This window comes from Pygocentrus nattereri, chromosome 30 (assembly GCF_015220715.1).
Source record: "Pygocentrus nattereri isolate fPygNat1 chromosome 30, fPygNat1.pri, whole genome shotgun sequence".
Taxonomy (NCBI): domain Eukaryota; kingdom Metazoa; phylum Chordata; class Actinopteri; order Characiformes; family Serrasalmidae; genus Pygocentrus; species Pygocentrus nattereri.
The window spans coordinates 19793444-19820971 of NC_051240.1; the positions used below are offsets into that span (position 1 = coordinate 19793444).

General features: G+C 41.2%; 1 protein-coding gene across 12 annotated transcripts in view; it reads right to left on the reverse strand.

Moving 5' to 3' along the window:
* Nucleotides 1–852: 852 nt before the first annotated feature.
* Nucleotides 853–27528, reverse strand: part of baz2ba (bromodomain adjacent to zinc finger domain, 2Ba) — a 136417-nt gene continuing 109741 nt past the window's right edge. For 2 of the 12 annotated variants that reach the window (XM_037536599.1, XM_037536602.1), the window contains 25 exons: nt 27502–27528; nt 26285–26377; nt 25224–25285; nt 24882–24947; nt 23894–23959; nt 22440–22484; nt 22057–22083; nt 19683–19748; nt 18036–18176; nt 16464–16715; nt 14657–14880; nt 14157–14231; nt 13194–13422; nt 13027–13089; nt 12769–12913; nt 10880–11667; nt 10320–10584; nt 9951–10106; nt 8937–9097; nt 8247–8443; nt 6317–6452; nt 5866–6012; nt 4215–4525; nt 3145–3288; nt 853–2452 (listed from right to left, as the gene is read on the reverse strand). The exon at nt 27502–27528 is cut by the window's right edge and continues 199 nt beyond it. In XM_037536599.1, the coding sequence (XP_037392496.1) occupies nt 2296–2452; nt 3145–3288; nt 4215–4525; nt 5866–6012; nt 6317–6452; nt 8247–8443; nt 8937–9097; nt 9951–10106; nt 10320–10584; nt 10880–11667; nt 12769–12913; nt 13027–13089; nt 13194–13422; nt 14157–14231; nt 14657–14880; nt 16464–16715; nt 18036–18176; nt 19683–19748; nt 22057–22083; nt 22440–22484; nt 23894–23959; nt 24882–24947; nt 25224–25285; nt 26285–26377; nt 27502–27528 (4043 nt within the window). In that variant the 3' untranslated portion in view covers nt 853–2295. Of the gene's footprint in view, nt 2453–3144; nt 3289–4214; nt 4526–5865; nt 6013–6316; nt 6453–8141; nt 8444–8936; nt 9098–9950; nt 10107–10319; nt 10585–10879; nt 11668–12768; nt 12914–13026; nt 13090–13193; nt 13423–14156; nt 14232–14656; nt 14881–16463; nt 16716–18035; nt 18177–19682; nt 19749–22050; nt 22084–22439; nt 22485–23893; nt 23960–24881; nt 24948–25223; nt 25286–26284; nt 26378–27501 lie in introns of all 12 variants that reach the window. The other 10 variants (XM_037536597.1, XM_037536593.1, XM_037536595.1 and 7 more) reach the window with 6 other exon arrangements.

Consider the following 27528-nt stretch of genomic DNA (forward strand, 5'->3'; position numbering starts at 1 on the left):
TTCAGATAACCTCTTAAGATAATTTTGAGGAAGCAGAACTTTCTTAATAAACTCTTCATTGTTTACTTATGTAGGCTCTGTTGCATTTTACAGCTTATCCTAAAGACACGTTATGAATTTAGTTTCATTGCTTAATCTGATCAGAGGAGCCAAAATGGGGGGAGGGGCATCAAGTGTTTAAAAAATTGTAGCAAACAAGAGCTAAAGAAGAAAAAAACCTCCTTACAAAACGGGATAATTGTGGGGTGACAGCAGAAAGCAAGAGGCGAGGACGGGCAGGAGCAGCAGAGGCAGCATCCCTTTGATATATTTAGATGCTGATATTGTCAAATCTCACAGCCTGGGACGAGTGTGAGGCTGTCGTACGGTAAATATGTTGTCAAGAACATCACTTGTTCTTAGAATTACTAAGAAAATAGCTCAAAAAGAGAGATTTTTAAAAGATAATATTCCTTCTGTCTTAAGAATGAAGTTTAGGAAAAAAACAAAGATTTTCTTTAAGACACCTTCATGAATTCAGCCACAGAATGCATCATATCTGCAGAGCAGTGATCAAAATCCAAGCATCATTTGAGGACTAATGACAGCAAATAGATACAGTACGTCACTGACTGTGTAAAAACCTCTTGCCTTCCTTACAAATACACAAACATCTACAACACAACTTGCCCAGCATATTTAATTATAAAACTAATTCTAATGACTGACCTGTGGCTTTTTTTATTGACCTTCTGGTTAAGTGGGCCTATATTTTCCACTGAAGCAAGTAATAGCAAAATGAAAGAGTAAAACTATTAAAGTAATGAAACATCCCAGTACATGGAGACAAGAAGCACCCAAAGCAACAGGAAGTGGCTTTAAAAACATCCTTTTAATAGGTCCGTGCCACACACACCCACACTCTCAGACACACACACATACACACATACACACTAGTGAAAAATAATGCTCCTACAAAAAGAACGCTACCATTTTGTTTCCCACAATATCTTTAAATAAAATAACTTCAAGTACTCTGACTCAGGTACAAAAACCTCTGTTCTAGCTGCCTCCAGTGGGCCACGACGCACGGGGGGGGAGGAAAGGGGGGGGGGGGGGGGACTCCAACATAAAGTGGTTTATAGAAAGCCTGCTGTGTCTGTCACTCTGCAGCCGCACGGCTAGGATACTGAAAAATACTCCCACCAGCTCTCAGATGGAGTTACACATGAGTATTTTACAGTATGCCATTGTGTGGAGGAGGCTGGGGAGAGGAGGAGGGGGGGGGGTGTTTTATATTAGAAAATAATAACATTACAAAAACGAAAAAAAACCAAAAAAAAAACAGAATAAACCCAAAAAACTTCCCTACACCCTGTTCTCAAGGGCAGGCACTACCAAGATTTAAGGAGACCACAGTGTTTGTAGAGGATATGTATATACTGTACAAACAATAAATGTGTAATAATAATAATAATAATAATAATAATAATAATGTCACTTTAAGACTAAAATTAAATGCTACAATCGGTCTAAGGCATGAACAATATCCAATGTCTGAAACAATATGTACACATCATTCCAAACAAGACTCAATATATTGATATCAATAGACAGTATGTACATATTGGGGGATGGGGGTCCACTGCTCGTCCGGGGCGTGTGTACAGTGACACAGTCAGCTCTGCTTCCGAAGGGAGGAATACTCCGATGCCGAATGGCATAGAGCAGTGTAAACAGTTTCCTTTCTTTTCTTGGCTTTGTTTCATATTTGGAGAGGAAAAAACACATACAAATAAACATTCCATTAGATTTAAAGCAGTTTTGCTGTTTCTTCCTTTTCATAGAAAATGAAGAATGGACCTTTTTTCATCATAAATAATCATTTTAAAAAATTAAATACATTCACTATAATATTAACGATAAAGTAAAAAAAAAAAAATACAGAAAAAACAATGATATTTACAGGTAGTGGAAAGTGTTTTTTTTCTTTTTCTCCTACATACAGCTCTGATGGTTGAAGATTTCAGTGCGATTTACTCTTTTCTACAAGGTAATGGTATTGCACAAAGACACCCTCCCTCTTGTGTCTCTTTGGGTGTTGTGTGTGTGTGTGTGACTTGTTGGGGTCTGGACCAGCACAGCGAGCTGGTTCAACTTGAGATGTGTAGGCCAGCCGAAAGGGCCCAGGCTTGCTGGGAGAAGATGGCGAAATGCTTTGATTCTGCAAGTGGTTTCTGAGCTCCACACAAGGGGATCAAAAAAAAAACGGACAGTTCGTTTCAGTCTCGATTCAAGACGCGGAGCACCAACAGCTCAGTTAGTCTGCTTCAGGAGCTCCGTCCATCTCTTCTCAAAGAACTTCCTCATGTTGTGTCCCGCGCGGCCGATGTCCGAGTTGTCCTCGTTGAACTTCTCACAGTTATCGAACACCAGGTTGACGTCGATGATGAACGTCTCGAGGTTCTGGTACCTGAAGATCGAGAGACAACAAACAGGAGTTAGTGTTTGAATCAGTAGATAGCCTTACGCAGGGGACGGCGACATGTGGCTCCTTTGCAGTAAAATAAAATTCAACACAGTTTAATAATAAATGGTCTTGAACATTGGAGTTAATGTATTTTTAATATTTAACACTGAAGGCGCATAGACTGCTGGTCACTATAGCAACGCAACAGTCTCACCTAGCTAGTAGCTAATGAAAAGAGAAAGATGAATATCAACGATTTGGACACAAACAGACTTATTTGTTTTTATAATCACTCCAGCTGGTTTCCTGATGCATTTCATCCGCAACGAGAAAGTGTCAAAATCTTGGTGGAAAGGAAAAATTAGAACGCAAAGCTTTCCAATGAAATGCGACTTCAGCCTTGTAAAAAGTCGAACGTTGAGAGACATTTTACAAGAGTTTCCTGCTGGAGATGTGAGGAAAGCGGCTACAGCTGTGCTAAAGCTTAAAGCAGAGCAAAGCAAGTCTGTGTTTTCGTTTACATTATGTTTTTGACATATTTGACATATTTACAGCCAAGATGGTAAAACAGACATGAAACGTTGTGACTCCTGAGGTGGTTTTATTTTTGCTGTAAGAAGAAAATGGCTCTTCTTAACATTTAGGTTGCCGACCCCTGGCCCAGAGCATTTGAGTAGAGGTGGAGTGAAACTCACTGGCTGCTAACAAGCTTCTCGCGGATGGTGGAGAAGTCCATTGGTTTCTTGATGACTTTGCGGTACCCAGGGACTGATTTGAGGTTGACTGGTGTGAGGAAAGGCCAGGCATCCTGATGACGCTCCAGTTCAGCCAAGAGAATCCTGCACAAAGGCAAAAATGTCAGAAAAGCATGATGGGCAAACACTTCAGCGTACGAATACTGAGGTAGTATTCATCCTCATGAATATTATTACATCCATACACAGGAACTGAGCCTTAAAGAGCCTGATAAATACAGGCAAACACATAGAAACTAACATAAGACAAAAGGATAATCCACACCTAATCAATGAATCAATAATGATATTAGCAGCAGCTTCACCAGACTAGGTTCAGAATACTATTCAAACTTGAAAATAGCATTAGGCATCAGGTAATGTACAGATAATTATTAGGGCTGTCAAATGATTAAAATAATAATAATAATAACTGATTAATCACCTAATATTTGTAGATTATCACAATTGATTGCATTTGTCGTGTTTGCTAAAATCATTTTTTCCCATTTAAAAAAACAGAGCATTTTGCTGAAGCTATATGAAAGGGCAAATTATGCTTCATCAGAATTTATTTAATATCTTCACTAATTCGATAACATTTTCACCAAGGAATTCACACAAACTGACCATTGAGGTCATATGATTTCTGAAGGCTGCGTTTAAATGTGAAGGCTACAACTGGATTCTATATCCACAGCAACATGCAGTGAGCCAAGCAACTGGGGTTTAGCTGGCACTCCTGTCAATGAATTGAAGTGTTAACAAAGAAAATCTCTCAATGCTGTGAAAAAACATTGTGTTAATTCATCTTGTTAATGCATTCTTAAGTTTGACAGCTCTAATAATTACCAATTATTGCCGATTTTGAGTGATATATTATAATGACATCAAACAATATATCATAAGCCCTAGGAAGTACACATTAATATATGGCTTCCATTAGTGCATAAATGCTCACTGCTGTATTTTACAAAACAGCCCACAGAGTCTAGCCGAATAGCTCTGAACACAGCTCTTTATCGCAGTACCTGCAGAGGCCCAGGTCACGGTTGTTGTCCCTGGCCGTCTTGGCTCTTTTCACGCAGGCTGGACTTTCAGGTTTGGTGGGAGGAGGGGCGGGTGAGCTTTTCTTGGTCTGTGTGGAGGCTGTGGCTGCTTTCTTTGGGCTGCTGTTGCTGGTGTTGCTACTGCTACTGCTGCCACCACCGACTGCTTCCTCTTCCCCACACACCTCTGGCTGCTTCTTGTTCTTTTTGGCTGTCTCCGCAGACTTCTTCCCACCTCCGCCCGACTGGACACGATTCTGTGCCTTCTTGCTCTTCGGGGACTGACCACTCGCCTAGGACAGTTCAAGTAAATATCAAATTTGTGCCAAATGTCCCCCAAATATAATGGTGTTTTATTACAGAAACATCCTATCATTATTTATAAGATCTGACATGGTCAAGTTTCTCTTACAGAAACAAATTTTATCTTAATTTAGGAGTGATATTTACAGTTTCTTAAGTGAAGGTAGGAAATCCTAATCTACCCAGTGTAGGTTGACAATCAGTTGTTTTACCAAGAAACATATAATAGTGCGTAACGTGTGTACAGCTGAGTTTTAGTGACCTACACTAATATAGGAACATTGTGACTGCATCTCCTGCTATTTAACAGTTTCAGTTTTAACCGAAGTTATCCGATATACTGTGTTATCCCTCTTGATAATGTTTAATATGTCACCTCACGCCCATCCATCCATTTTCTAAGCCGCTTCTCCGTCAGGGAACAAAGTTTAATGAGGTTTATCCTAAAGTTTGGACAGTATTTAGAAAATTTTGTACAGTTCAAAACTTCTATAATTCTCTTCTCTTATTTGGATTTAGGATAAAATTAGAAACTTAGCTATTGTCCTAACGTCTGTCCTAACTGAAGTCATCATGATGACTAAATAGATAAGATGTCAGAGTAAGAATGTTTCTCTAATACTTAATCTGTAAGTTTCACTCTTAAGTTTTACTCTTGATAGATAAATCAAACCGAAATTTGATGATGTATTTATTCAACTCCAGACAGCAGGCTGTTGTGGTGACCCTGGGCTGGTGTGCTAAAATATCTGTGTTTTATTTTACTGCATTTGCAAGTATATAAAAATATATGCCAATTCACCACCATTGTAATCCAGGTACATTTAGTACTATTTTCTAAAAATATTGGTGCATCCCTACTAATTTGCATAATTATACAAATTACATACTTAAAACATCACACACATTCGTCTCAAACCAAGTTAAATTGTTACATAAGCTGGACAAATAATATACTGGCAAGTAAAATCATTTTAACATGTATGTGAGACTGCTGTTAGAATACTCTATGATTACCAACCTTTTTGCTAAACATTTTTTGTTTCACGTAATTTTTCTCAGTGAAAATGAAATTCACACTACATTGGCAGATTTTGTTTCAGGCACATAGCTTAAAACAGCCAAAAATGACCTGCCAACACCATGAGATAGACTTGTTTATGTAGTTTATGACATTCTCTTATCTTTAAAACTGGACAAATGTTACTGCACATCTAAAACAGCAGTAGCAGATTTTCTTGACCAAGGAATACTTCCTTCTCTTGGGTAGATGATACTCTAAGGGCTGAACATGTGAGCACAAAGTGTGATGAAGAGTGGAGACGGTTACCTTGGAGATGCAAGCAGGGCAGTACCAGTCTCCCTCAGGGATAGTGCTGATCTTGGGTTTGTGGCAGTAAGTGTGACAGCCCTTATCACAGCCATCACATAGCAGCAGCAGGTCCTCATTATCTCCCTTACGGCAGATCTGGCAGTACTGCACACACACGGTCATCATAAGGGACACAGATTTTTGTATATATTATCAAAACTTTGAGATAAAACTAGTCAGTCACTACTTCTCTCTCATGCACACTCTTCTCATACTGCCACCCAAACTGCTACTGCAGGTAGAAACTCAGCCCTGGAGCTCCAGACATACAGTATTTATCAGCTTTCAGAACCAAAGTGTAGTTGTAGCAGCTGATGCTGTTGGAGAGCCAATCAGCAGGAGCTCCAGAGTGTCTAGGACAGGTGTAAAGTGCTCAGAGTGCAATGTGTGCAATGTGACGCGAACTCACCACTTTCATGATGGATCTCTCCCAGGCGATGGACTTCTGCAACTGCTGCAGGCACATGGCCAGCTGGGATGAGTTCCTCACCTCGCTCAGAGCCTTCCTCCACACCTTCATCCCTGGAGCAAGCTCCTCTTCTCCCCTGCATCATACACACATGGAGAAGGTTATAACCAGGTGCGCAGCTATAATATAGGGCTAGAGCTTTAGAGGAATTACCAACAATCTCATACAAAGAGGACAGACCAGGGATCATCAAGTCTGGCCTTAGAGGACTGTAGCCAGTTGCAATAATAAAGTATGTTTGATTATAAATTAGGTGTAAATGCTAAGAGTAGGTAGTTTAAAACTAGCAATGTACAGAATGTAACTTAAAGGTGCATCATCATAACTAGAAGTGCGGAAATTTCATCAGAACACAGAATGACAATGTTCACTGTCTGCAGCCCATCATATCCAACATAACAGAAAATACTACAACCATGAACCTGACACAGCCAGCATTCTCCTTTCAGTAGTATCTACTTAGTTTTGGTAGAGTACAGGGTGATCAAAAGTCATAGGACACCATTTTATTGTTTATGCTTCACAAGCCTCCACGATGCGGTGCTGAAGGTGATGTTTGTTTCGGATTTTCTCAGCATACACAATTTGTTTGAGATGGCCCCAGAGATAAAAGTCGATAATAAAATAAAAAATAAAAAAATAAAACCTGTCCTGTGACTTTTGACTCACCCTGTATATCTGTTGAATTAGTCATAACTACTGATACACATTCCAAGTAATTTTATGATTGGTTACTCAACTCAACAAGTAAATAATGAGTAATTGATTACTCCAAAATTTAAAAAAACAACTGTGAAATTGACATATTGCTATATTCATAGCACCAATGTAACAACAGCGCTGTACTTTTAAAAAAAATCTATTCAATTTAACCTTTGTTAAAAAAATAATATTAACTTTGGTTTAATCTAAATATGAGCTACTTACCAGTACCAAGCAGTTTCATGTTCATGCTACTGAATTTGTTGAACACAGAAATCTTAATGTTAAAATTTCTGTCTCTAAAATTTTCATGTAAGTGTAAAATTGAAGTTCAACTTTTAATCTATGTTGAAACTGTTACTTGGTGTGATTTAAAATTTAGTAGCTCATAAAATCAAACAAAGGTGCAGTTTACATTCAAAATAGGTTACAATCGAACTTGCATTGAGCTGGTGACATTTTGGTGATGCTGCTTCTTTAACACACCTAATAAACCTGGTAATTAACTGATTACTGATAACTGATTCAGGTGTCTTTGAGCAGGGAAATCAACAAACTGTGCTGATCTCTGATCCTGTAAGACCAACTGATGACCCATGGGACAGACAAAGAAGAGTAACAATATACATAACATGTGAGAAACACATCATGGGAAACACATATAATGACTTGGACACAAAAACAGTAAAAAAAAAAAAAAAAGTAATAATAATAAAATAATAATAATAAAAAAACACCCTCATGATTAAACTGCTTCATGCACTTACAACACAACAAAGCACCACAAATAAAAGAGAGAAAAGAACAAGTGCACTGCAAATCAAACCCATGCAGCCAGAAACAGGAAGCACGCAAACAGTGGGTTAAAGAACTTGAAACGAAAACACAAAATGTCCCCCAAAAAAACACGGACTCAGGGTGAACAAGCAGACCGATGGTCAACGCAATGCACACACGAGCACAGCAGCCCCCAGCCAGCAGAGAAAGGAAGGGGAGGAAGGGGAGGTGGAGGGGGAGGAGGAAGAAGAGGAGAGACGAAGGCTGGCTTGTGTGGATGACCTACCCTTCCCCTCCAGCGCTAGTGGATGGAGCAGGGGCGGGCACAGTGACTGTACCCACATTATCCAGTCTTATCTGGATGGTTGTCCCTAAGGGGCTCCGCAGGTACCTTCTCTCAATGTGGCGCTCCAGCTCGGCCAGGCGTGACACCGCGATGTCCAGCGGGTTGCTGGGCCGACGGCTCAGGCCTTTCTCCGAGCTCCGCTCATCTTGGGACTCCGCCCCTTGGCGGGATTTGGGGAGGGGCTTGTGCTCATGATAGACCAGGTCCTCCCTCTCCGACTGAGGCTCCGGGTGCACCCAGCCCTGCAGCAAGAGATTGGGAGGAGGAAAGGTGGTGGTCAAGAGCAGGAACTGGCTTTTTTACATTCTTAATTGTAAGACATAAGATATCTTACAATTAAGAATGTAAAAATGCCTGCACTGAAGATGCAATCAATAAATGCTACAGTCACTATAATCAATTACAGTAATATTTATTCATATTTTTTAACCAAATAAAACATTTCAAGCTATTACAAAAAATAGTTTGGTGTGTTATTGATCATTTTTCAATACTGTGTAAACAGATCCTACAGTCACCTTTATGGATTCAATGCAATTCAATTAAAAATAACTCCTATCAAAATCAGTCATATCAATAATCAAATTAAAAGATTTCATGATACCTTGAATGAATTGGTTGCAAATAAATCAGCTCATGGTGACATTAGACACCTACTTCAAATATCATAATATAATAGAAAAGCATGTACATCTTCTAAAATCAAACATGTACACTCTCTCTCACTCTCTTTACCTTGACCTGCAGGCTGGCGGAGGTGACTTTGCGCTCAAGTTCTTCCACTTGCTGCAGTAAAGCAATGTCTGTCTCCATGGCCTGCTCCTCCACACACCACTCCTGTAGTGTCTCCACAGAAACCTGTCCTTCATCCAGCTCTGACACCTCCATCACTGATACTACACACACACACACACACAAGATGGCATTTTACCTTTGAGCATTTCTGTCACTTAGCTTTAGGTCCTTATGGGCCCCAGACATGTTTTAAGACTAGTCTAGGACCAAATTGTGGCACTTTTTTTTAAAGTCTATGCTTAGGCTTAAACTGATGAGCCACGTTTGTAAAATACAGTGCCAAGCTATTTTAAACAGTTGTCACGGCTAATTAAGTTTTTTTTTTCTTTTTTTTTTTATTGGTAAACATCACATTTATTATACTACACATTATATTTTTTGTCACCATTTTATAAAAGCAATAAGCTATTCAAGCCTGTGTTACAGTGGTTTTGGTTCCCTTAGGGGACGTTGCGTCCCTAGCATCACCTTTAACTACAGTAAATACACATAGGCTCAAATGGCTTCCTACTTTAATATGATCATGGGCCAGGCATTCTGCTGAGGAGTTAGCTTTTACCCACTAGTGCTAGAAAACTGTGGCAGTATATGTTTCTAAAACCATAAAACAATGTGAACTAGACAGGGGCTACGTTCACAATGCACAGACCACCTCAGAGTTTTTGGAGGTTCATTTGACGTGTTCACATATACACACAAAAACCACAGTTTAGTGAAAACTAAAGTTCCTTTTGAAATACTGAAAAACTCTTAGATTAGGTACATAGGCATTGTTCCTTTGACTGGGATTAACCTGAAGTTGAGAAACTGGGATCAGTGTTTTTCGAACTCTATGCTGTCTCAAGAGATTAAATGTTTTCTCAGTTCTTTTGGAGGTTTAGTGCAACTAATTAACATACAGAAAGAAAACATCATCTTTGATTCCATATGGTAGCAGTCAGTGTAGCTGCTCACCCTCTTTGTTCTTGTTGCAAGTCTGTGCAATTAGCTCCATGGATTTCTGGATCTGCTTTTGTAGTGATCTCTCTCTAATGCCTCGGCTGTGGAGAGCTTTCATCAGGGCCTGCAGCTCCTCCACATCTGCCACCTTCCACCAGCCCATCAGCATGTCTGCAACACATACACACAAGATCCGCATTAGTAATTTATAAACCTATTCTGTTAACACTATGATTACGCAGTGTTCAATTCTAATATAAATATAACACTCACTTTGTATTTTATTTTGCATGAAAGGGTCTGATGTCCTATATGACTTGTCCAGAATAAGAGATGACAGATCATTGGTCTTGACCATTGTGTGTTTGTGTGAAAGTGTCTTACCCTCTGGTATAGGATGAGGCTGTGGGTGGTCATGATTTCGTGGTAAGTCAATGGCAGGAGAGGGGGCTGAAGGGGGTTTGTCTCCAGGGGGAGCTGGAGAGCCGCTCTTGCTGGTAGAGACGCTGGGGGCTAGTAGGGGGCTGGCGCTGCCCTCAACGGGTGGGTAGAGAGGCAGAGGGCTGCTACACACAGGCAGGTTGGGGCTAATCACTCCACCGGACCAGCCACACATGGGCAAAGCCATCAGGGCGCTAACAGGCTTCACCTACAGATGAAGTGAAGCAAGCAATCGGCACATTATGATGACTTGCTCCCCTATATTAGTCAAGCATTTCACAGAAATAGTATGTATCTATGTTTTCTATCCATATAAATGTAGTGATTGAAAGAGCACTTTCAGACCAGAAATGTGTAAATACGTGTGTGAAAACAAACGCAAATCGGCACTGCACTGGTACACTATAAGCTAAAGGTTCTGTTATTTATAAGCTTGTTGGCATCAACATCTAATACTCTATTCAGTGCCAGATTGAATGAATACATGAATGCTTCTCACTTACCTGCAAAGGAGACATGGTGTGGTTTCCAGCACCATCATGTGCAGGGTTGAGGGGGCTTGGAGAAGCAGAAGGGTTGAGGTGATGGTGGGGGGAGCAGGGCGGCACAGGGCTCCTGGAACGGATGTTGAGGGCATTGTTGGGTTGCGGGGAGGATTGCGGGGGTGTTGGGGGCTGAGTGAGAGAGGAGTCGTCACAGGGAGAGCGGGGTAGAAGGCTGAACCAGTGCCCACTGCGTTCTGTCAACACACGCAGGAGCTGGTCATTGCTGAAAAGCTGGGCTTGCTGCTGCTGGAGAGATGGCGGGACCCCAAACTGTGGAGGAAGAGGCACCCCGAACTGAGGAACGGGGACCATGGGGTCCACTGGAACGCTGCACAGCACCATTGGCTTAGAGGTAGAGTGATTTGGAGACCTTGCTGATGTTGCCACCGGGGCAACAGTTGCTGGGCAGCCGTTGGAGTTGTGGCAGAGCGCTGTTACCTCAAGGGCCATGTTTGGGGACTCCTTGAGAAGAGGGCTCTCAGAGGAGGTGGGCTCTGTCTGCTGAGCTTCCTTCTCCTGGAGGTTCTTTGGTGGAGAGGGACACACTTCTCTCTCTCCACACTGCTCCTGCTCCGCGTCCATTGGCAGCTTCTCCTCTTCTTGTTTGACACCCTCCACAAGCTCCTCCTCCTGCTTCACCTGGCTCTGGACCTCCTGTGGCTGCAGCTCCTCCTGCGGCTCCTCTTTAACCTGCACAGCCTCAAAGTTCTGGAGCATCTCTCGTTCCTTTTCCAGCTCTTCAGGACCTAGAGAAGGCATAAGGAACACTCAGTTTTAGTAGTTACAATATTTTCATACAGTAAATTTAAGAGTGGAAGTGTAAACCATTAACAAACACTGTACTCAACTGTGCTGCAAAACAAAGCAATCACATACTACAATACAGACTGTTTACAAGTGATAATTCAGCATAAATCATATTTGCTAAATATTTGCGCAGCTCAATGTTGCCAATCAGCTGGACATGTTTGGAGTTCTGAGTGTTTTTGCGCTGGAGCTACAAGGCTAATATAGCTGAAACTATAACAAATAGCTGAAATCCACCAATTAACAACGTGCGAGCTAAATCACACACTTGCTTCAGAAGCAAACAGACATTTAACAAGTCTCAGCTGATCAACAGAGAAAATGTAATGTTTTGAAGAAAATTACTGAGAAAATGTAATGTTTTGAAGAAAATTACTGAGAAAATGTAATTTTTTGAAGAAAATTACTGAGAAAATGTCATTTTTTGTTGAACTACTTCTTTAAAGAATTCCATAGATTAAAAAAATATATGCATACTTCAGTTTTTGAGATTGAAACAAAGTCTCTCGGAGTAGTTTGATGTGAAATGGTTCAATGCAGAGGCCTTTTTTTAAACAATGGTGGTGGCAGAAACCTGAGGCTGTGATGTCAATAAATGTGCAAATGCAGCAATATATATATATATATATATATAAAGGTTTATTTAGGTGCATTTGTCCTTGAAATGCCTGCATGTATTTCTTAATACTACATATACTGGAAGAAAGAAGAAAAAAAAAGTGATTTTAGACCACAGTCTTAAAACCTTCATAAAACAATGTCTCAGACATCAGGTAACACATTCATAACCACTTCCTATAACAATTTTGTGAGTTGGCTTTTAGAGTCATAGTTATTATCACCTATTGCTCATCAACAACACTGAGAACAATCCTGACTTCGTTTCGCTGAGTGTGCATTTCACATCAATGTTTACACTGTTAAGTTTCCATCTTAGCAATTATTATGCAGATATGTAGAAAAAAATGGTAGTATTCCCCTTGAAGGACATATGTGGTGAGTTCCACTAGTGATTTGGATGTGTGTGTATGTATGTTCACCTTCTCCACTCTCCAATCCCTCAATGAAGACCCCTCCACACTGTGGTAGTACCCAATAGCGGCGGCGGTAGCGGTCCTGTCCATATGTCATGGAGCGCAGCGCGTGAGACGATTCAAACAACTTCCGTCTGATCAGGTTCTGCTGCTGCTCTCCCACAAACACAGAAATGCATGAGTAAGGAATTTATGTGTGTGTCTGTGTGTGTAACGATGTGTGCGTGCAGGTGTGCATGTTTGACAAATCGTGCATGTGTTTACCTTTGATAATTTGTCAATCTGCTTCTCCAGCTCCTCTACACTGGTGGCTTGATCTCCCTCATCCTAAGTCATACACATACACAGAAAATCAAAGAGTGAGCACAGGAGTGACGATTTCATATTACTACCGCTTTGTGTTTCCATGTCGGTAAACTGTCAGAGCTCACCTCATCACATGTCTCTACTCTCTTCCCCCTCTTCACTTCTTCCTCCTCCTCCTCATCCTCATCCTCTCCTGCCTCATCACTGTCCTCATCTTCTTCCTCATCATCGTCACTGTCACCGCCTTTCCTCTTACGCTTGTGTCCAGCACTGGGCGTGCCGATGGCCTGAGCCTCCTCCCCTACAGCGTTGGCCTCTCGTTTCCCTGTGCGTTTAGCATGGATGGTCTTCAGTCTGTAAGCAAAACAACCACAGATTAGTAATTTAACATTTCTGCATTATTAAATTACTGAAGTGTACACAAAGTCATCAGAGTGGTTTGATTTGAAATGACAGAAATCTGCACAGTCAGATTTGTTCACAGTGGTGGTGATAGGAACCGGACATTCAAAGCATTTAATGCCACCAAAGCAAGGGTGTCCAGTCTTATCTGCAAATGTCCACTGTGTCGACAGGTTTTCATTCCAACAAAACAAGAGCACACATGATCAGCTCTTTATAGGCTGAGCAATCCGTTAAACAAGTGGAATCAGTTCTACTCATTTGGAATCAAAACTTGCAGCCACACCAGTGGATAAGATTGGACATCACTGCTCTAAATGAATTCAGTGATTGAAATACAGAAGTCTGCAGGAAATTCCCTTTCATTTTGAAATGATAATCACAAGTCAATTATTTTGGTATGATTCAGAATCCTTTTTAAAAATTACACTCAATACACAAACATGACTGGCTGAGCAATTTACACAGTAGCACAATACTGATAAGAAAACAAGTCTTTGCTGTAATAAATCCAAACAATAAATCCAAACATTCTGGCGTATGACATCATAAAAAAAACAACCAAATGTAAATGCCTTTAGAAGTTTAGACTATAAATTAATCTTGGCCTGTGCTGGAGATTCCTTGGGAATGAATATCTAAGTGAATGCATGCACAGAATATGATGGTGTACAGAAGACACTTACTTTTTCAGTTTTCCCTCCACGATACACTCGTCCTTCCTTAGCATGGTCATTTGATCCAGGCTCTTATCAATCTCACTGTGCATGAACACACACACACACACACACACACACAGACAGATCTGTCAGTGTCTGTAGCGCTCCTTGCACAATAACACACCTGTGTGATTTTTACACACTCTGCTCTGAATGGTCTGGCTGGAACTCTCTAGCATACAAAATGCAAAGGCTCCATGAATAACCCAAGACTCAAGCTTCTCTCTTGACCTCCTCATACGGTTTGATTTCAGGATGAATATTTAAAGCACTACACCCAAAAAGGTACTTCTCTATCTGGCCTGAGGTAATCCTCATGCATCAGCTCACAGCTGTGCATCCGTCCAGTAAATTCTAGCAAGTCATCATAACCATAACTAAACTACAAAGTGGACGAATGTTTTCAATTAAATTAAATTGAAATTAATCGAACTGAAACAAAAAAAAAAAAAAAAAAACCCTCCTACCTGACCACACACTTGCTGCAGGCCAGCTCATTAACAAGGAAGGCCAGTATGGAGGCTTTCTGGGCAGGTGTGTGGGCTTGGAAGGCCTTGGTCTTCAGGCTCAGTGCAATATCAGCCAGATCTGTCTGAGAGCAGTGAGCTTCCATGTACTGCTGCAGCACTTCCGACACGTTGTCCCGGTTCAAACCCACGTTAGTCAAGTGGTCACCCAGGATAGACTTTGTCTAGGTGAGTCAGATACAGAGGCAGAAAGTCAAGCAAGTGTCACTTTTAATAAGGATAAATATATATGTTAAGGCAAATAAAGAGTCAATGCAGGTTAACCAACAGGTTAAAATGAAAGCTTGGGGGGAAAAAAAACACATTTTTATCCCAAATGCAGTCGATCAGCCAAGACGTTTTGTGTCTGAAGTTTGCTTCTTCACGTTTCCACTGGAAGCTACAAGGTTAAACTGTTAAATTTACATTTGAACAATTATTATGCAGAAATATAGAAAAATCAGTGGAGTTATCCTTTAAGGACACAACACTAGTGGAGTGTGTGATGTGTTAACCTTCTCTACTCTGCAGTCCATCAGTGAAGACGACTAACTGGTAATAGAAACTTGCACCTCACTAATTAGTGCATTAGTAAATTATCACACACTTGCAAGATTTGTGAAGGTTCAACCTGACTTTCTACGGTACAACATTAAATTCAGACTTCAAAATCAATGCAAGAACTTTCTTTTCCTTCTTTTTTTTTAAAGAACTTTTAAACTTTTAACTTTGCATCATGTCTTATACACACATCAAATTTTATGCCTTTCATGTATCACCCTTTTTCTACATATATCACCAGGCTTTTTTTTTCAGACATCAATGTGGCGCTGGATCTATGTACTTATCCTAACTTTAGTTTCCTTTCTTGTCACCAAGTGTAGCTAACTGGAGTGTATGGGCAGAGCTAGAAATAGTACAGACCAGTAATTATTCAAACGCAATCATCATATAATCGCCACAGGTTGAACCTGCACCAACGATCATTTCTAAATTGACTGTGACTCCTCACATAAAACCAAACGATAAGTAAAGAGTAAATCAGAACTCTTTCATTGTTGCTGTTGTTTGTGTTTACTCTTAACATTCATGATGAACTGAAGTTAAAATTATTGCCCCAAACTGAAATTCAGGACGTACACAGCTGAAAATGAACCACATACCGCTGATGATGATTCAAAGGCAATGACAGCCATGTTGGGAAAGAGAACTGAGAGAACTGGAGGACTAATTTAAACAGCTTATTTAAATAATATTAAATAAAGTAATAAAATAAAATCAATCCAAATGTATAGCTGAATTCCAGGAACAAAGTAAAAGTTTTAATTACTTCTACTCATTTCATCATCAGTCATATTGTCTGTTAAGCATTTCAGTACATCTCTAGTTAACACTAACAGTGAATGAAACATCACATGACCAAACAAGCTCCAGAGGACCCTGCCTATTCTGTTGTGTGATGGGTGACGAAGGTACTTTACCAGGACCAGTTCTGGGTTCGTTTTAGTAAACAAACTGTGCTATACTGCAACACCCGTCAGACAAAAACAGCTGCGCAGTTCCAGAAACCAGGTTCATTTATCAGAGATTATCTAATAATACCTTATTCGTTGGCTGCATTAGCCTTGTGAAAAAAAACCGAAAAGCAAACTGAAGACACCAGACACAGCTGATCGACGCTGGGGTAAAGTAAAAACAGGGTACAACAGATTTTTTCCAAGTTTGTCAGCTATTCATCTGCATCAGCACACATGAAACTCCTTCTCACCCTCTGTCCTGGTGGGAGTCCCGGGTCACACACAGCACTGGAGAGCAGACGCACCAGCAGGTCCTGCACTTGGCCCATGCTGTTGCCCAGGTTGAGCAGACCCTCCTGCAGCACACCTAGAGTGGGGACCTCGGACAGCTCCAAGTCCAGAACTTTCCCAAAACTGCGCAAAAACTGCACCACCATCAGACAGTCGGAAAACACCTGACCAGGCAAGACCAGGCCTGGGATACGAGAGAACTCTGGAAGAGGCTATGACATAGAAGGAGAGGGAGAGAGAGAGAGAGAGAGAGAGAGAGAGAGAGAGAGAGAGAGAGAGAGAGAGAGAGAGAAAGGGAGAGAGAGCGAGAGAGCGAGCGAGCGAGAGAGAGAGAGAGAGAGAGAGAGGGAGAGAGAGAGCGAGCGAGAGAGAGGGAGAGAGAGAGGGAGAGAGAGAGAGCGAGCGAGCGAGAGGGAGAGAGAGAGGGAGAGAGAGCGAGCGAGCGAGAGAGAGGGAGAGAGAGAGGGAGAGAGAGCGAGCAAGAGAGAGAAAGGGAGAGAGGGAGAGAGAGAGAGAGAGAGGGAGAGAGAGAGGGAGAGAGAGAGGGAGAGAGAGCGAGCGAGCGAGAGAGAGGGAGAGAGAGAGGGAGAGAGAGAGCGAGCGAGAGAGAGAGAGGGAGAGAGAGAGGGAGAGAGAGGGAGAGAGAGCGAGCGAGAGAGAGAGAGAGGGAGAGAGAGAGAGAGAGAGAGAGAGAGCGAGCGAGCGAGAGAGAGAGGGAGAGAGAGCGAGCGAGAGAGTGAGAGAGAGAGGGAGAGAGAGAGGGAGAGAGAGAGGGAGAGAGAGCGAGCGAGAGAGTGAGAGAGAGAGGGAGAGAGAGAGGGAGAGAGAGAGGGAGAGAGAGCGAGCGAGAGAGAGAGAGAGGGAGAGAGAGAGAGCGAGCGAGCGAGAGAGAGAGGGAGAGAGAGCGAGCGAGAGAGTGAGAGAGAGAGGGAGAGAGAGAGGGAGAGAGAGAGGGAGAGAGAGCGAGCGAGAGAGTGACTACCAAGCAGAATGTCAATCCTGTTTCCTTCCTAGTGTTCCATAGACTCTTCATGGGCAATTTACACCATGATAAACTGTAACTGTCAGCTTGTGGCACAAAACATGTTTTACCACTTGGTGGCAGCATTGTTTTTATCGCCTTCATGCTTTGTAAGATGTTTTGGATGACCTAATGCTACCACAGGTCCAGTGTAAGCAAACCCTTAGTATTTTATTTTTTCACAGAGGGGGCATTTGATAGCATCATATGAATACTTGCATTTGATGGAATTGCTGGGAAACGTAATTGCTAAAGAAAATTTGTAGGGCAAATAAGTGTTAAGCATCCTTGCTGTTAAAAAAGGGGCTGTTTGTGGTTTAAATATACCACACCAGCTTTGTGGCAGCATCATAAAAGGGATTAAGCACATTGAGTATTTATTTTAGACATACAGAACTTTTCTTTTTTGACTGCTGTGTCCTTTCCCACCCTCTCCTCTAACCCTGCATTTGTTTGAGTTTAGTATTAGCTCTTGTGTGGTTTGGCATGTGCAGGAGGGCAGAGGGGTCACCTTGTGATCGGTTAAGCACATGTCCTCATTCGGCTTCTTCATCTCACGGATCATTTCGAGCTCCAGCCTGCGCAGCTCCAGCTTGCGCTCTTTGTTGAGGCGTTTTTCGTCCCTCTTCTCTTGCTTGAGTCGCTCACGCTCCTGAGAGAGAGAGAAAGACAGAGAGTGAGAGAGGAAGAGAACAGAGAGGGGTGATGATAACTGGTTTGTTGCTGTGACTACAACAGACAGGCCTCAAGATTGTTGAAGAATTTTGAAGGTTTTATTGTCAACAACACAGCTTCACTCCCACAAGACACCACTGAAACACATTTGGGGCACAATACACTGTACAAATGTTTGCAAAAGTTTAGACACCCCTGGTAAAACTACAGTGTTGAATTTAGTACTTTTCTGCAAATGTTTTATTTGAGTTTAACATAATGACACATTAAATATATGCACACAAAACGTGCCATACATTTTTGCATAGGCCTTGTGTTCTCAATAGACAATGTTTTTTTTTTTACTTAGAAAAACAACAAAACGTAATTTGACCCAGAAATTTGCCTACAACTGTACATTAACTGGCTTTTTTCACTTTTTTTTTCTTTTTCAGAAAAATCTACCAAGGTTTACAATTTCTGGCTATAGCCCACCTGAAGCTGGAACAACTTATATGGCCCCCTCTGCTGTCCGTCAATGAAAAGGGACCACTACTAACCAAACTTTGGACACTGAAGGATGCTACCCGCTTCAGACCAGCTGCCCATGCCCCAGCTACCGCCACTTGCCTTGGACTAGCTGCCCACCCTACATTGAAGTTTCTCATGGAGTCCTAGCTATTACTACTACTAATACTACTATTATTAATATTAGTAGTATAATAACTTTGTAGGTAGCTTGACCAGAGGAGGATTGGTCCCCCCCCCTTGTGAGCCTCCCAAGGTTCCTCCCAAGGTTTGTTCTTCAGTTTTGCACAGGCCACATGCAGAAGTGTGTACTCTGTAGACAATGTGCACTTTAACTGTCATTTAACCAGGGGCGCCCAAACTTTTGTATACAGCTGTATGTGACTATCTGCTTTTTTCAAACACTCATGCTAAGGCTAAATATAAGCCCAGTGAAAGGCCTTACCGGAGGGAATTAAATTTGTGTCAGTGGAGCAGGAATGGACCCTGTACTGTGGTGAATAGAAGTGGTAGCCTAACAGCTAAGCTAACATGTGCACCACAACCAGCCACACTCTCCAGTCTTAGCACTGTTTAAAAATGAGACGCATGTGAAACGGAAATTCGACAGTTTTTAAATGTTAAAATAGTGCAGGGCACCACGTTATTGTTACAATGCCAACCACAACTATACAATATCATTCTAGCCCAACGATTCAAATCTTTCTGTACCATGTTTTCTGAGCAAAATCAATTAGCAAGGGTCTTTGAGCTCCATTCGCTTGATGATAGGTGGGGATGGCGGGATGGCAAGGTGAAACTGATATTATTGTGATATATTATTCATATGACACATGGCCATCAAATCACACAGATCACAGGAAAACTAAATATGTAAAATGGTGAGTTTGGATTTCAAGATTTTGACAAACTTAGTAAGTACCACAGTGTTCACAAGAGGCCTGGACAACTGGCTACTTTTTTTTAATATGCCTACCTCAGCTTTTTTGCGGGCCTCTACAGCCTTCATGAGCATTACATGCTGTCTTCTCCTCTCCCTCTCCTGGAAAGAGAGAACACCATCATCATTATCACCATTATAGAAAGCAGATACAGAAACAGAGTGCAAGAGAAAAATAGGAGGAAGAGCAGGAGACAGATGTTGACACTGATCAGCGTGGTGTAGCATGTTGCACAGACTGAGGGAGAGACAGGACAGTCAGCTGGACACACACACACGCACGCACATACACACTCGCACATACACGCTCTCACAACGCCACGGCCAAGATGGGGCAATCGCATAAACGTGTGTTACAGCTGATCAGACAGAACAATGAGACAAACGAAAAGGGAAAGCGACAGGTGTGGTGAGCGGGTCAGAGAGAGGGGAAGCAGTGCATCTGGAGTTAGCTTAGCACAGCTAACGCAGCTCGCTGTTTAGGCCTGTTTTAATGTGCTCAACGCAAAGGGAAACGATGCTACGTTTGACTGGTGCCCAAGTGACCTACCACTAACACTGAGGTACGCCACCTCTCAGAGAGTGGAGAACAGTGGAAGGGTCCTTGTATATGGTTAGCTATTACTGCAATACTTTCACATCTGACCCAAGGATGGCATGGACACACCACAATCAGTAATGTGCAGTACTGATCTCAGAGCTCAGGCACATTAACGTTTGACATCCACAGTACTGATGTCATGGCACAAGCACAATATGAGGACGAAAGGAACAGCTCAGTCAAACTGCTAACATGGCTAACATTGAATGAATGTAAACAGACCCCTGAAGTGGTGCGTGTCATTTTGTAGTTGGCAGGATGCCCATATAAGGAACTTTGGTTCTAAGCATTTTTTTCTCTTTAGGGGGAAAAAAAAAAAATAAAAATCAATGCCACTTATAAGAGTGAGCTAAACTGAATATCGCATGGAACTAGTTTAATACTGTCTGTCAACTCTACAATTACTGTCAAAGTAACTTAACCACAACATTTGGCCAAGCTAGGTTGTTTGTGTTGGGTTTTCTGGTCAGACCTATTGTCCAAACAACTTTTCAAAAAGGGCATAAGGACCCTCTGATGGTGGGAACTTGTTTAAGCAAGTATAAGTCTCAGCAGAAATTAAAACATGGGCTGACAGCGGAGGAAAAAAAACATCTAACATTAAGAATTTTGGGCAAATAATAGAGATGGCACAAATAAGAAAGACAACCTTGAATTTTTTTGTTCTTTTTTTCAACCTTTGTACTGGAGACAGTTGGAGGTGGAGGTTTCCAAATGGTCTGAAACGCACGTTTTCTCAGCATTACCACGTACTGGAATACGCTTGGTCTGAATGCTGCAAACAGACTTTCTGTTCAGCCTCTTCTGTTTGTGCCTAATTGTTATTGCCTAGAATCAAAAATACTTTTGCAAATGGAGAACACTTAGCCTATATAAAATGTACATGCCAACCAGTTTTGGACGGGCTTAGCAATCTAACTGAGAGGACATCACCCCCCCCAAGACCCACCCACAGCAGTGAGGCTGCCAGTCTTCTGATGGCAATTTGATATGCAGCAGTGGTAGCTTGCACTTACCAATATTCATATTTCAACTACTTAACAACTTCATAATCCAGAGGATGATATGATGATATATAAGTCTAAATTAGACCAAACAAATCAGCTTTGGAACATTTTTGCTCACCATAGGATGCAAACGGGGCAGTTCTCAAGAACGGCACGGCATTCATTTTTTCTATAGAGAAAACCAGCTAAGACACAGAGTTCCTTTCATTGGCAGGTCACTGACTGGGAAATGATCACAACTTGAGCGGTCTATTAACATTATGTAGATAGCATTATGCTAACTGAGGGATATTAGCTTTAACTCACTGTCAGCATATTTGGCTGAACTGTTCCTTAAAGATTCCAACATACGCACAAACACGCACAACACTCATACACATACACGCAGCTGTTTTATAACCACAACCATGATAAAGACCATAGAAATGCTGAATACACATGGTATGTGGATGTGCAAAAATGAATGGCTTTGGTTACGGCAGTCACTTTTAAACAATGAGAGTGTATATTCGACAAGCTTTTCAGACACACAGACAACCACAAGCACACAGACACACACACATTGAGGGAGAAAAGGGCCTGTTGCATCAAAGCCAGCTCTCTCTCACTGACACACACAGCAGATGTGGACGATGCACTTTTCTTTTTTTTTTTTTTCGCCGCTGGAAAAGCCATGCAGAGGAAAATGTAGTATGACAGCAGCCAGTGCTACACTTAAAATATGTGCTGCTATGACAACCATATCACAACCATGTTTCACGATGCGAGTGTTAGATGTACAGAAGATTAAACATACCCATACCATATCTAGTCTATGCCTCTCCAACTCCTGAGAGAGAGAGTTGGCACAGTATTATAAGACAGAAAAAAAAACATAGCGTCATCAGAAAATTTTAAAATTAAAAAAAGGGGAAAATATGAGAAAGCAACCCAAAAAGAGACTTGACCCCACTCCCAAAAGCATGAACATTAACCAGAAAGAAACATGAAAGGGTTCAGACAACACTACATGAGTTAGAGCACTCCAAACATCTGCATAGACAAATCTGCAGTAATTTCATTCAATCCAGGATTTAGGAATATTGAACTAACGTAAGTTGAGTACATCCCTGATCCCAAAAAATAGCACTCAAATAACAATTACTCATGAATTACCCACTAATTATTAATGAATGTGGTACAAACCTGGTGCTTTAGGATAACTGCCTGTTGACGTCTCATCTCTTTCTCCTATAAGTAAAGAACACACATAGAAACCCCTTTACATTAGAGGAAAGAGGCTCACAGAGCTTCTCAGAGTCACAGATTAACAAGGGTTAAGCAAATAGGTGAAATGCCTGCCATTAAAAAAAACCTGTCTCATTGCTATAAACATAAGTGATCAGCCTTGATGTTTGTCTTAAATTTAGAGGCGCTTGTGAGTAATAACTAATAGAACTGTATAGCTCTTATACCCTAATTAGCATTATGCAAACTGCCTTAATCCTCAGACAACTGCCTCAAGGAATAGCAAACAGGTTTGCTTACACACTTTCTTACCCTGTAGGACACACTACAGGCAAAATTCAGGCTTCAACATGGCTGGTATTACTGTTTTTAGCTTTGATCCACGTTGCCAACACATTTGCAACACTAAATAAACTGAGCAAACTTTGAACACCAAACTACTAGAGATATAAACACACTGTAATGAACCATTTGGCCGCATACTGAATTGTATCATACAGTTTTGCTGTACCATGACTGGAATGTTACCTTTTTGGAGGCTAGCATTTTAGCTGGGGGCATATTACATATAACATATTAGCATATTAGGGTGTTGGGACATGATACAGCACAACTTTTGTTTCTAATATTGTACTTTTATAATGTTGAATGCTCTAATAAACTGAACACTTCTTATGTTTTCCGTATCAAAAATGTACTGAGGTGAGATGCCAGTGTTTTGCACTGAATCTGAATTTTGTGAATCCCTACAAACTACCTAAGAATTAGATTTTTCACTTCACATAGGAATTCCATTCATTTTTCAAATTTTTTGCTATAAAATTATTATGATGTAAACGATGGAATCACTCAGAGTGATTTGCTGTGAAATCGCCATTCTAGAGTCAGAATGGTTCACAGTGGTGATTGTGATGGGAACCAGGCGTGTGAAGAGGATAATGTCTCTAAAAGCTCCATCACAGATAGATATTACATCTAATAGTATTCAATATGTTTCCTGATACCTTTGCCTGTTGCCTGAACATTGTTTTATAATAGTTTTGGCCTATATTTTTAAACACATACATGGCAAACAATGAATGATTTATTACTAGTTAATCATCAACATCACTGGTTGTTTAGGATAGTAAATAAAATTTTGAAAGATAGATGAACATCCCCTTTAAGGCACAGACACAAAACACGAACAAAAACAAGCATTAGGAATATGATTAAAGTCCAGATAGGGCTCCAGCATATTCAATAGAAAAGGTTTCCGCTAAACAGAAGACATTAATGATGTATTTTCTTCTAAAGGTGTATTTGGATTGAACAGGGAAGGGTTAGAGTGCAATAACTTGGGGTATCAATGTGGTAAAAATGTTCTGGAGTTCTGGCCCTATGTTTATGCCCTCACACATACACACACTGACCTTTAAGCGCTTCTCCGCCTCCAAGATTTTGGCATTGGCAGCTTCCTCACGCTTTTTCCGCTTCGCCTGCCAATGCAAAACAGGTCTGGGTCAAGCAGGGGTCGGGCCATTACAGGTAGAAAGCTCAAATTAAACACGCCACACCAACAGCTGCCTTATTTATGCCCCAATGAGTCCTTTTACTGTTGTGATCGATGTGCAGCTCTGTGTGTGCATGGCTGCAACTCACCCTCTCCCACATACAAGACAAAGATCCTCTCCTAATAAGAGCGCACTAACAATGTACAGGGTCTGATGGGGGAATTTGCTGCTTGCTATTCACTCTGTGGCATTTTGAGACTGTTCTAATCGGAGGGTTCCGGAACACTGCGCCAGTGATTGAGAACCTTTTCAACGAGAACGTCACTTCTTGTCAGAATCAGCCCAGGGATCTTTGAAATTATTCAATATTCCCCTACTTTCTGACAATGGCAGTGGGAAAAGCAAGCACAGGAGAATTAGCTGGAAATTTCAATGCGTAATTACAAACAGAAAGAAATCCTGTTCAGAATGGCTTGCCAACCGTGTCAGCTCCAATTTGATTTTGCCCTGCTAAAACACTTTTCGAGCTTCTATAATTGGGTGAGAAAAGTAAACATTTTTTCCCCTACTACTTATGCAAGACCTGCTATTGTTGGATGAAAAAAAAATCTTTTATGTCTAATTTAACCATGGTCTGAGGCACGAGGAGGCAGCAAATTTAATATTCAAAAACTGTCCACCAAAACCAATTTAGCGTTAGTCCAGAGAAAAAAAATTATGCAGGAGTCACAACCCCAAAATGCTAGAGAGCAATTCCTCTGCAGTCTGTGCTCCATGTTAAACAGGCTCTGGGAGGGGGGTGGCATGTATTTTAAGAATGTTAAGCCTATTTCCACTCTATCTCTTCTCTCTTCTCTCTCTCTCTTTTTTTTCCATTTTTTTTCCTTCCCCCGCAGTCAGTCCATACCTCAAGAATCTGCTGTGCGCGGAGCTCCTTCTCCATCCGGATTTGCTGAATGCGCTTTATCTTTTCCTGCTCGGACAGAGGGAGGGAGTGTGTTAATTGAAAGTGCCGCCGTGCATTTAAAAAAGCCGGGGACGGCCGGATTAGCGCAACTCGGAGAGGTTAGCATGGAGCAGAGAAGAAGGCAGTGTCAGTCTCCAGCTCAAAACACGGAAGAGTATACGGAGAGGAAACTGCACTTTCCAAAGCAGTTTCCCAACTCAAAACAAAGCATGCCTTCTTCTGTACTGGCATGATGATACATATGAAAACGTTCAATAATAGGTATGTTTGGGTGAAACTCACCTGCTGTTTGAGGATCTTGATTTGCTCCTTCTGCTTCCTCCTCTCCTCCGCAGCCATGATGGCTGAAAAAGACAAGGCAAAGCATTTAGCCACTGTCAGAATAAGATCTTGTACAGGACATGGACAAAAGTATGCAGACATCTGACGAGCTTTTAGAGCTCCCATTATAAAACCACTGACATTTATATGGAGTCCCCACTCCTCAGGGAAGGCTTTGCAAATTATTTTGGAATGTGTCAGTGGGAAATTGTGCCCATTCAGTAAAAAGACCATTTGTGAGGTCAGGCACTGATGTCGGATGAGAAGGCCTGGATCACAATCTTTTTCATTTTAATTCAAAGGTGTTCAGTGGGGTTGAAGCCTCTGTGCAGCTTACCTCCAACTCATTAAATCATGTCTTTACAGACCTTGCTTTGTGCACAGGGGCAGTCATACGGAAACAGTAAAGGACCTATTCATTCCAGGAGGCAGTGTCCTCCTACCATCCGCCAAATCCAGATGTGTCCATCAGACTACCAAACAGTGATTCATCACTCCAGGCAACACATTACCACAGCTCCAGTGTTCAGTGGTGGCATGCTTCACACCACTCCAGCTGATATATGGCACTACACACAGAGATCTTAGGTTTGTGTGCAGTGTGGAAATGATGGTCCTGATGGCCGTTTCTAATGTTTCTTACAGAAGCAGTTTGGAACTCAGTTTCGTAGTGGGTGATGCAACAGTGGACAAGTGTTTTTTTTTACATGCTATATGCTTTAGCTCTTAGGTTTTAGACACCTATTAGAATGAGTGTGGTAGAGACACCTGATTTCTTATGAAAATTATTATTATAAATTATAATTATTTAAAATAATTCTAAAGTATTTTGGCCATATAATGTATGTCTAAAAACTTTTTTTTCATCTCTTGTAAACATTCTTAATTTCCAATGTAAGTTAATGTTAAAAAAAACAAACAAAAAAAAATTGCTCTCTCAATGATGTACATTTGAGATTCAAAAAAACAGAGTGTGTGTGTGTGTGTGTGTGTGTGTGTGCGTTTCAGTATTTGAGAAGTACCTTGCTGTTTGCGTGCTTCCTTGGCTGCCCTTGCCAGGGCCTGTTTCTCCAGTTTTCTCATCAGCTTCATCTGAGCTGCCTGCCGGGCAATTTCTGCGACATACGAGAGATGACACCACTCTCAATTTAGCCTTACAGGCCTCAGATCCTGAGGTTAATGTGGGCAGAGTTATTAGGGCTACAGCGATTAGTCGACAAAGGTCGTGACTTTTATCGACGAGACATCTCTGGCATTCAGACAGACTGCAGTACAGTACAGAACTTCTGGGGCAAAACGGCTTCTGTGAAATGATTGCAGTAGCAAAGGGAACAGAACTAAAGACGGCACAGTGAGATTAGTTGATTTTAGGAATGGGCATGGTTATGCACACATGCTTTAGTCAATTATTTAAATAAAGCATGTGTAGTTTGAGACAAAATAAGACAGTCAAAAGTGTATTATTTTTTCAGCATGTGATGTACCATGAACCATGTCAGATGCAGCCGACATTTCATCTCATTTTAACTGAAATGGCTACTATATATATATATGTGGAAATAAAACAATGACAAAATTCCACCATAATGCTGTCCAACTGAGTTATAACTCTATAGGCTGGTTGTGTTAAATCATATACCAACCCACACCGTATACACCAACCAGCCAAACACTGATCAAGTCTTATGCTAGCTCCATGTAATAAATGTATGTTCAGGCATGTGTATTTGGACAAATTCTGATATTTAAGAGGTTTTTTTTGTCTGATCATAACTCACTAATAAGGTAACTGGGTGTACTGGTGCTGGAGCATGGAAAAAAGATTTAGCAGCTCACATTTGAAAACGTATCTACTTATTTACATATTCATGATCAAACCTGTTGAACATGAATATGTATTATGCAATATAATTGCACAGCCCTGTTAACAATGTGTCACTGAATTATTGCTGCATATATTCTTTTTTCTCCAACTTTTCAGTGACGCAGTGTAACAAACACCTGAACAGTGACAAATATTGGCACCTTGAATGGTTAACAGTAGTTGAGTGCCCATTTGTCTAATTTTTATTAAATCAATATAAATGCTTTTCTGATACTTGAATACTACTTGCTTAAAAATGTGAATTTGAAAAGCAAAAATGGTTAAAATGCCTAAACCTAACCCGAATAATTTAACAATGGTCAATTGCCATCCTAAAACATGGCACAAGACATGGCCAGCGGGACAGTGCTTTACCCTGAGCCTCCAGCTTTCGGAGCAGTT